The sequence below is a fragment of the Tetrahymena thermophila genome (genome assembly GCF_000189635.1).
Source record: "Tetrahymena thermophila SB210 genomic scaffold scf_8254104, whole genome shotgun sequence".
In the NCBI taxonomy this organism is placed as follows: domain Eukaryota; phylum Ciliophora; class Oligohymenophorea; order Hymenostomatida; family Tetrahymenidae; genus Tetrahymena; species Tetrahymena thermophila.
The window spans coordinates 275,282-286,504 of NW_002476052.1; the positions used below are offsets into that span (position 1 = coordinate 275,282).

An 11,223-nucleotide genomic window follows, 5' to 3' on the forward strand; every position below is an offset into this window, starting at 1 on the left:
TTTTTTCATATTCGTTAACTTCTTAATAATCTTTCTATTAGATTTATTAAAAATATAGCCTTTAATCATCCTTTCTAAAAGTAATGAAGCTAAAATTGGTATTTCTTTTAGATTTAAAAGAAAGTTTGAATTAATTTGTTCCTAGTTTGTTAGAAATTCTTGAAGATGATAAAAGCATTCAAAATAATAATACTAAGGTAGCAAATTCACTTTTATCTTCTTTTTTGATTAAATACTATTTATTATTTTATGTAATTCGTAGAAATCTTCACAAAATTTATTTTAGCACCTCAAATTTTAATTTTTCGTTGAGACATCATAGAATAGCAGCACTTCATTCAAGTTCAACTCAATTTTTTTAACAAATTTTAAATCAAGCCTACAGAGTTGCTCATTTACATGATAGAGTCTTTCATTTTACTTAGAAAAAATTACTATTACAGAAGATTGTGCATCAACAACCAAAAACAAAAATAGTAAAAAATAAATTGAATTCCAAATTATTATCAGCAAATTATTAACAGAAAATATGTTTTAATAGAAACTTTAGCTGTTTTAGATATCTACCAAAACTTTGTTTAATCCTACAAAAGCTACAAACAAGATAAATCTGGTCATCTGAGCAACAAAATGTATTATTTAGGATATTTTACTGAGATGATGACTTAAAAATAAAATATTATTGTTGAATAGAATATTCAATAATACAACAAAGTGCTAAGACATCACTTTATTTTTACTTAATGAGTCTATGCTTAAATATTAAAAGGCTATGATAATCAAATTACATAAAATTAAGCATATTAATGAGCCACTATAAAAGAAAGATGTTAAAGTTAAATAGTAAGTAAAAATTGCTGTAAAATTTATTGTTATTTTTAAGGTAAGCACTTTTAATTTTTTAAATTTATAATCAAATTCACCAGAAACATCATCTACTAAAGCTGACAATACCGATATTGTTAAAATATAGAAAATAATTTAGAATTAATAATTAAAATAAGCTAATTATCTGTAATTTAAAGGAATTATTTATTTTTGTAGTAACTCAAGGTGAAAAAAAAAATGAATTAAGCGAGATTTTGAACAATTCTAAAAAACAAAAACCTATATTATAAAGCTTATTAAACATAGTTAATTGTTTTATCAGCAAAAATAGGATAAATCCAACCAATATTTAAGATATCCAGAACAATAAAAACTGTCTTATAAATATTTTATTAGCAACATCCTTAGTAAATTAATAATAATTTATCTAAGCTAAAAATTACCCAGTATGTATAAAAGTATGATGTTTCACCACTTTAATAAGATTTAATGCTAAAAACAATATTAAAGATATCAAAAGAGTAATAGAGTCCCAACGCAATTATTATAAATACTTTATACTTCTTATAATAAATGATATCTTATAAGATATCCATTTTAGTTTACTTGTTTTTTAGTTTATTGTTTTTGTAAAGAATTGTATTTTTACTTTATCACTTTTATTTATTTAATTCACTTTTTAATTTATTATTGAAATTAATTAATAATTTTGATGATATATGAATTCAATAAAAATATATATAAATGTGTTTTAATATAAAAGAATTGTTTTTGTATAGAAAATAGATTTTGCAATGAATTCTTAATTAAGTTTTTATATCTATCGTCTAGTTAATTATGTAGATAGACACTTTAATTTATTTAAAAAATTGGTCAATAAATACTATCGCATTGAAGTTAGAAAATATAGCAATTTATTTATTTATATAAAAATACTAGATCAAAGGAAATAATTAATCAAATAGATAATTATTTTATTACAAAAAATAAATTTATATATAAATTTTTAATAGAATAATAAATAGTAATAATTATAATTAATTATTCTTTATTTAGATTTTAAATAAATAGTGTGTGGATTCAAAAAAATTAATAAAAATTATAAAAAATCTGCTCAAAAAAAAAACAAATTTTTTTTATTTTAAAAATTAATTCATCATCGCTATATATCATGTAGATCATATGATATTTACGGTAGATAATTTTATGAAAATTATTTAAATATTTTCTCGAAAGCTATTAAAGATAAAATTTATGATTCAACTTTTTTAACTAATTTTATTCTTTTCCGATTAGTTATCTTCTTAATAATTTCTCTATTAGATTAGTTAAAAATATAACCTTTCATTATTCTTTCAATAATTAATGAAGGTAAAATTGATATATTTTATAAATTTAAAAGAAAGTTTGAGTTAATTTCTTCCTAGTTTGTTAGAAATTCTTGAAGATGATAAAAGCATTGTATATAATAACGCTAAGGTAGAAAATTAACTTTTATCTTTTTTTTTGATTAAATACTATTTATTATTTTATGTAATTCATAGAAGTCTTCACAAAATTTATTATAGCACTTCACATTTTAATTTTTAGTAGAGACATCGTGGTATTCTAATCCTTCATTCAAGTTTAACTCTATTATTTTAGTAAATTTTAAATCAAGCCTACAAAGCTGCTCATTTACACTTTACAGTCTTTCATTTTACTTAGAAAAAACTACTATGACAGAAGATTGTGCATCAATAATCAAAAACAAAAATAGTACTAAATAAATTGAATTCCAAATTATTATCAGCAAATTATTAACAGAAAATATGTCTTAATAGAAATTTTAGCTGTTTTAGAAATCTACCAAAACTTTGTTTATTCCTACAAAAACTATAAACAAGATAAATCTAGCCATTTGAGAAATAAAATTTATTATTTATGATGTCTTACTGAGATGATAGCTTAAAAATAAAATACTATTGTTGAATAGAATATTCGAAAATATAGCTAAATCAAAAGGAACATCTTTATTTTAACTTAAATAGGATATACTTTTACACATAAAGGCTATGATAATCAAATTACAGAAAATTAAGAATATTAATTAACCACTATAAAAGAAAGATGTCAAAGTTAAATAGTAAGCATAAGTTGCTGTAAAATTTTTTGTTATTTTTAAGTAAAGCACTTTTAAGTTTTTAAATTTATTATCAAATTCACCATAAACATCATCTGCTAAAGCTGACCATATCGATATAGTTAAAACATACAAAATAATTTAGAATTAATAATTAAAATAAGCTAATTATCTGTAATTTAAAGGAATGGTTTATTTTTGTAATAACTCAAGGAGAAAAAAAAAAATGAATTAAGCAAGATTTTGAACAATTCTAAAAAAAAAAATCCTATATTATAAAGATTATTAAACATAGGTACTCATTTTATCAGCAAAAATAGGATAAATCCAACCAATATTTAAGATATCTAGAATAATAAAAATTGTCTTATAAATGTTTTATTCGCAACATCCATAGTAAATTAACAATAATTTATCTAAGATAAAAATTATCCAGTATGTATAAAAGTATGATATTTCACCACTTTAATAAGATTTAATGCTAAACACAATATTTAAGATATCAAAAGAGTAATTGAGTCCCATAAAAATTGTTATAATTACTATATACTTCTTATATTTAGTAATATCTTCTATGTATTCCATTCTAGTTGCTTGCTATTTATTTTAAAAAGAATTATATTTTTACTTTATCACTCTTTTTTTATACACCTTTTAGTTAGTTAGTTACTTATTGATATAAATAACTTTGATTTTATATGAATTCAAAAGAAATTTATAAGAATGAGTTTTAATGTAAAAGAATTGTTTGTTTTTATATAGAAAATAGATTTTATAATCAATTCTTAATTTAATTTTTATATGGTCTAGTTAATTTGTAGACACTTTAATTAATTCAAAAAAATAGGAAAATAAATAGCTATTACATTAAAATTATAAAATAGCTATTACATACATACATACATACATACATACATACATACATACGTAGATACTCTTGATTTATTTAATTATGAATTATTTGTTAAAAACTATTAAATTTATGATACTAGCTAAATAGATTTAATTATCTATCAACTAAATTTCTATATATAAATCATGTTAATAGACTCTTTAATTTAATATTAAAGCATCGACTACAAATTACAAAATAGTTTAAAATATTTCTTACAATTATTATTTATAGCATATACAGATTGGTTATTTAAATAAAAGAATTTTTTTAATTAAATATTTTGATTTCTTATCGAAAATGTGTAAAAAAACTTTAATTTTTAAATATATATTCTTATCTTTAAACACACTCTATATAAATAAAAATAAATTTTTTCTTAATATAATTATAATTAAATTTGTATAAATTCAAATTCAATTTTAAAAAAAAAAAACATGAATTAAAAAATGATATAATAGAATATTTACTTTGAGAATCTAAATGATGTAATTATTTATTATTGATTGAATATTCTTTGAATTTACTTTTATTTATAATAAAGCTTTTAAACTCTTCCGTTTAATCTCATTCATCCCTCCATATTGATCTATTGTAAATTTAACTTATATTTTATTCTATTTTCTTTTATACATATTAGTAAAGTTATTTATTTATTTACAAACAAACCTATTTTTCTTACTAATATTCTCATCTATTTTTATTAATGCAAATAAATATATTTGTTTATTTTTTTTTTTTCTTTATTTTTTCATACTAATAAGCTAATTAATTAATATTATGCATTTTCTTTAATATTTAAAAAGTTACAAAAAAATTAATGCTATTGATGCTTCAAGCTTAGGTTCTGCCTTAGCAAAGTACACTAATCTCTCAAATTTGACACTTCTTCTTGGGTAAAAACAGTTTATTTGTTATATATTGTGATATATTTTTACACAAAAATTAATTGAAAACAATCAATTTATTTATTTATTTATTAATTATCTTCTTTATTTGTTTTAATAAATTAAATTCACTTTTTCTTATTCTACTTTTGTTTAAATTTTTAATTTATTTCATATCTTTCTTCATTCTCATTATAACTAACTCACTATTTAATAAATTTTTTTCTTCAATATTTAAAAAGTCAAAATGAAATAGGTGATGAGGGTGCTTCAGGCTTATGTTTTGCTTTAGAAAAGTTCACTAATCTCTCTAAATTGACACTTGATCTAAAGTAAAAACTATTTATTTGTTTTTGATAGTGATATTTTTAATATAAAAATGTATTTAAAACAATTTTTAACTTATTAATTAATTTATTTATTTTTTAGTTTTTTATTCTAATTAAGTTTTTTTTCTTTATTTCTTAATTTGACTCATTCATTTTTTTATTTATTTATTTGTTGCTTTTATTTTAATTATTAATAATTTATTTCTTGATTTTTCTTCAATTTTTGCTTCTAACAAACTCATAAACTAATTAATTTAATATTTTGTTTAATATTTAAAAAGTTACAATTAAGTTGGTGATAAAGGAGTATCGGGTTTAGGTTTTGCTTTAGAAAAATGCAATAATATCTAAAATTTGACACTTGTTCTTCAGTAAAAACATTTTGTTTGCTTTTGATTGTGATAATTTTTAATATAAAAACGAATTTAAAACCATAAAACTCTTTTAAAATATTTATTTATTTATTTGCTTTTTTATTTGATTAATTTTCCATTTTTATTCTGCTTTTTTTTTCTTTTCTAAAATTAACTAAATTTTTTTATTGTAAACTTTAGCTTTGATTATTAATATAATATTTTTTTCATTTTCTTTCTAACTTCTGATTAATTAATGATATATTACTTCAATATTTAAAAAGTTCCAATTTATTTGGTGATGAAGGTGCATTAGGCATAGCTTTTGCCTTAGCAAATTACTCTAATCTCTAAAATTTGAAACTTGATCTAGGGTAAAAATATTTTGATTTGTGATATTTTTAAAATTTAAAAGTGAATTAAAAATAATATAATTAACTTTTTTAACTTATTTATTTATTTATTTATTTATTTATTTATTTATTTATTAGCTTTCTATTTGATTTATTTTTTTTATTATTTTAGTTGTGTTTTTATTTTCTTTCTTTTTTATATTAATTCATTTTTTTATTTTAAACTTTTACTTTTTTAATTAATTAATTTCTTATTATTTTATAGTTTTTCTTGATTTTTGCCTTCAACTAATTTATAATGTATTTATTTAATATTTAAATAGTTCCAATGATATAAGTGATGAAGGTACATCAGGTTTAGGTTCTGCTTTAGCAAAATGCACTAATCTCTCAAATTTGACTCTTACTCTTGAGTAAAAACAAACAGTTTATTTGTTTGTGATATTTTTACTTAAAATTAATTTTAAAAAAACAATAAATTTCCTTTAATGTTTTTATGCATTAAAAATTTTAATTAGATATTTATTTCATTTATTTTTCTTTTTTATCCTGGCTTTGTTTTTTTTCTTTTTTTCTTTCTTTCTTAATTAATTTATTTAATTCATTTTTTTTTACTTACAATAATTTTTCTTATTATTTCATTTTTTTTCTTTTTTTTTCATCATAACTTACTAATTAATTTATTAAAAATTTTCTTTAATATTTAAAAAGTTGCAATTAAATTGGTGCAGTTGGTGGATCTGGGTTAGGTTTTGCTTTAGAAAAATGCACTAATCTCACTAATTTGATACTTGATCTTAGGTAAGCAGTTTATTTGTTCTGAATTATGATATATATATTTTTATATATTAATTAATTTAAATCAATAAAACTCTTTTAATTTATTTTTATAACTTTTTAACTGATCTATTTTTTTTTATTTTGGTATTATTTTTCTTTCTTTCTTTCTTTCTTTCTTAATTATATCATTTTTTATGTTTAACTTTTTGTTTGATTATTTATTAAATGATTGATTGATTGCTTATTATATCATATTTTTTCTTCAATATTTGCTTCTAACTAACTAATTAATTAATTAAAAAAATTCTTTTCAATATTTAAAAAGTGGAAACTAAATAGGAGAAGAAGGTGCACAAAGCTTAGGTTATGGTTTAGAAAAGTGCACTAATCTCTCAAATTTGACACTAGATCTCAAGTAAAAACATTTTATTGGTTTTGGATTGTGATAATTTTTAATATAAAAATAAATTTAAAGCAATAAAATTCTTTCAATTAATTTATTTATTAGCTTTTTATTTGATTAATTTTTTCATTTTTATTCTGCTAATATTTATTTTTATTTCTTAAATTAACTCAATTTTTTATTTTAAACTTTAGCTTTAATTATTAATTAATTTATTTCTTATTGTTTCAAATATTCTCTTCATTTTTTAATTCTAATAGCTAATTAATTATATCTTTAATATCCAATAAGTTTAAATTATATTGGTGCAATTGGTGCATAAAGTTTAGGCTATTCTTTAGTAAAGTGCACTAATCTCTCAAATTTGACACTTCATTTGATGTAAAAACAGTTTATTTTTTTATTTATTTATTTTGGATTAGGATATTTTTTAATATAAAAATAAATATAAAACAATAAATTGTTTAATTTTTTTAATTATTTAGCTTTTTAGTTGATTTATTGTTCTTTTTTATTCTTGTTTTATTTTTGTTTGATTCTTTTTTCATTTAACTCACTTTCTGATTTTAAATTTTTAATTTAAAAAATAATTTTTTTGTAATTTTTTCCTAAAAGCTATATTTATTTTATTTAATATTTAATAAGTGAAAATTAAATTGGTGATGAAGGTACATCAAGCTTAGGTTCTGCTTTAGCGAAGTGCAAAAATCTCTCAAATTTAATTCTTAATCTTTGGTAAAAACAAACTGTTTATTTGTTTTGAAATGTGAAGTTTTTAATATAAAAATGGATTTAAAACAAAAAACTCTTTTATTAGCTCTTTATTTGATTTACTTTACTTGCTTATTCTGGTTCTGTTTGTTTTTTTTTTTTTCTGTTATTTTCTTAATTTACCTCATACTTTTTTTCATTTTCAACTTTTAATTTAATTAATAATTGATTCCCTTCTTGCTTCTTCATACTTTTTTCTTCATTTTAATTTATTAATTATATTTTTTCTTCAATATTTAAAAAGTGATAATTAAATTGGTGACGAAGGTGCATTAGGCTTAGGCTCTGCTTTAGTAAACTGCACTAATCTATCAAATTTGATTCTTGAATTCTAGTAAAAAAATTTTATTTATTTAGGATTGTTCTATTTTTTAATATAAAAATTAATTTAAAACAATAAAACTCTTTTAATTTATTTATTTATTTATTAGCTTTTTATTTGATTTATTTTTATTTTTCATTCAGATATTTTTTTTCTCTCTTAATTTAATCCATTTTTTCATTTTCAAATTTACTTTGATTATTAATTAAGTAATTACTTCATTTCATATTATTTCATATTTTTACATCATAAGCTTTCTAATTAACGAACTAAATAATTAAAATTGAAAAAGTTAAAATCAAATTGGCGATTAAGGTACATCAGGATTAGGTTCTGGTTTAGCTAAGTGCACTAATCTCTCAAATTTGTCTCTTAACCTTGGGTAAAAGCAGTTTATTTGTATTAGATTGAGATATTTTTTAATATAAATTGAATAATTAATTACAATAACACTATTTTAATTAATTAATTAATTTATTTTTTAATTAGTCTTTTATTTTATTTATTTATTTTTTTATTATGGCTGAGTTTCTTAATTTAAGTCATTATTTTATTTTAAAATTTAGATTTGATAATTAATTAGTTTATTCCATTCTTAATATTTCATATTGTGTCTTCATTTTTTCGTTCGTTCTAATTAGCTAACTAACTAACTAACTAAATAACTAATTAATATAAAATTTCTTCAAAATTTAACAAGTTATAATTAAATCGGTGATTAAGGAACATAAGGCTTAGGTTTTTGTTTAGCTAAGTGCACTAATCTCTCTAATTTGACACTAGATCTTGGGTAAAAGCAGCTTATTTGTTTTGGATTGAGATATTTTTTAATATTAATATGAAATTAAAGTGATAAAACTCTTTTCATTTATTTGTTTATTTACTTATTAGCTTTTTATTTTATTTGTTTCTCTTTTTTTATTATGGTAGTGGATTTTTTTTGTTAATTTAACTCATTTTTTTATTTTAAAAATTAGATTTGATTATTAATTTATTTATTCTTTTCTAATTTTTTCATATTTATTTTTTCTTAATTTTATCCTTCGAGTTAATTAATTAATTAATAAATTAGCTAACTAAATACTTTGCAACTAATGAATTAAAATTTTTTCGATATATAAAAAGTTAAAATTAAATTGGTGGTGAAGGTGCTAAAGGCATAGGTTTAGAAAAATGCTCCAATCTTTCAAATTTGAATCTTGATCTTAGGTAAAATCAAACTTTTTAATTATTTAGAATTTTTATATTTTTTTTATATAAAACTAATTTAAAAAAAATAAGTAAAACTCTTTTAATTCATTTATTTATTAGCTTTTTATTTTATTAATTTTTCATTTTTATTCTGGTTGATTTTTTTTCTTTCTTAATTTAACCTTAATTAATTCATTGCTATTGTTTTATATTATCTTCATTTTTCCTTTAAACTAGCTAGCTAACTAATTAAAATTTCTTCAATATTTAAAAAGTTACAATAAAATTGGTTATGAAGGCATATCAGACTTAGGTTCTAGTTTAGAAAAGTGCTCTAATCTTTCAAATTTGACACTCAATCTTCAGTAAAAAAAAACTATTTATTTATTTTGGATTGCAAAATTTTTTTATATAAAAATGAATTTAAAGCAATAAATATTTCTCACTCTTTTAATTTATTTTTTATTTATCTTTTTATTAAAAAATTTTTAATTTTTATTCTAGTTGTGCTTTTTTTTTTTTTAATTAATTAATTTAGCATATTCAATTTTTAGTTTGTTAAATTTAACTTTGATTGTAAATTAATTAATTAATTTGTTATTATTTTACATTTTATCTTCATTTTTTCCTTTTAATTAATTAATTAAATGACAATTTCTTCTATATTTATAAAAGCAAAAATTAAATTAGTGATCAAGGGGCATCTATCTTAGGTTCTGCTTTAGAAAATTGCTCTAATCTTTCAAATTTGACACTCGATATTCGGTAAAAACGAAACTGTTTATCTGTTTTGGATTGCTATATTTTTTAGTATAAAAATAAATTTAAAACAATAAAATCCTTTTAATTTATTTAATTAATTTATCTTTTTTTATTTTATTTGTGTTTTTACTTCTTCTTTGTTTGTTTGTTAATTTAACTAATTCGTTTTTTTATTATCAAATTTTACTTTAATTATAAATTTATTTTTTCCATGTTTTTTCTTCACTATTGGTTTTAACTAAATAACTAACTAACTAATTAATATATTTATTTTCTTTAATATTTATAAAGTTGCTAATCAATTGGAGAAATTGGAGCATCAAACTTAGGTTCTGGTTTAGGAAAGTGCACTAATATCTTAAATTTGAAACTTTCTCTTGAGTAAAAACAATTTATTAGTTTTGGATTGTGATATTTTTGAGTATAAAAATGAATTTAAAACAATTAACTATTTTGATTTTTTATTAGCTTTTTATTAAATTTATTAATTTTTGATCCTGATTTTACTCTTTTTTTTCATAATTAAAAAATACTTCTCATTTTATTGTAGCTAATTTTTATGTTTAATTAATATTAATTTATATAAATAGGAAAAACTAAATCAATTGGTCGCAATAATTGAAAATAAAAAGCAAGTGTCTAAAATAAAAAAGATTGGTTGTCTTTAAACTATTTTTCTATTGATAATAAATAAATGATGAAAATACTATGGATAAATATAAAATATTATATAATATAATATGTTATATTTATATTTTATATTATATATAATATTTTGCAATAATATAATTTAATCTAAAAAAGCTATTTATTTATTTATTTATTTATTTATTTATTTATTTCTGGTACTAAAATATATGAAAAAAAACGATTGCCAGATATTTCAATACCAGGATTTAAAACAATTAAAAAGTAATTATTTAATAATTTAAAAATATTAAGGTTGGTTAGCATATTTGTCTTAAAAGAATATTTATTTAATTAATTTTTAATATACAGTCTATATACATTCATTCTATGCTAACAATTATTTATTTATTTATTATGGGAATTTTAGCTGTTTTCCACAACTTTAAAATTTTTAATGTATTTTTTTTTTAATTTATAAAATAGCACTAAATAATAATAAATATTTTAAAAATTTTTATTAACCATTTTAATTAAATCTTTTAAAGAATTTATTTAAAATATTTAAATAATTTTTTTTTAAATATGAATGAATATTGAAAT

General features: G+C 18.6%; 2 protein-coding genes across 2 annotated transcripts in view; both read left to right on the top strand. All coding sequences in view use genetic code 6, as the record gives it.

The window, feature by feature from the left end:
• Nucleotides 1-4,279: 4,279 nt before the first annotated feature.
• TTHERM_000713618 (kinase domain protein) lies at nt 4,280-10,677 on the top strand (the record flags this gene model as incomplete). Its single annotated transcript, XM_012800536.1, has 19 exons — nt 4,280-4,330; nt 4,387-4,436; nt 4,649-4,738; nt 4,972-5,061; nt 5,340-5,429; nt 5,696-5,785; nt 6,088-6,177; nt 6,476-6,565; nt 6,870-6,959; nt 7,239-7,328; nt 7,593-7,682; nt 7,963-8,052; nt 8,333-8,422; nt 8,741-8,830; nt 9,166-9,249; nt 9,507-9,596; nt 9,907-9,996; nt 10,285-10,374; nt 10,584-10,677. The coding sequence occupies 19 exons, from the start codon at nt 4,280-4,282 to the stop codon at nt 10,675-10,677; spliced, it is 1,629 nt and encodes a 542-aa protein (XP_012655990.1).
• A 532-nt stretch (nt 10,678-11,209) lies between these two features.
• The window catches only part of TTHERM_000713619 (hypothetical protein), a gene marked incomplete at both ends in the record, with an annotated part of 231 nt that continues 217 nt past the window's right edge, over nt 11,210-11,223 (top strand). The window contains one exon of the mRNA XM_012800537.1: nt 11,210-11,223. This exon is cut by the window's right edge and continues 217 nt beyond it. Coding sequence (XP_012655991.1) covers nt 11,210-11,223 — 14 coding nt within the window.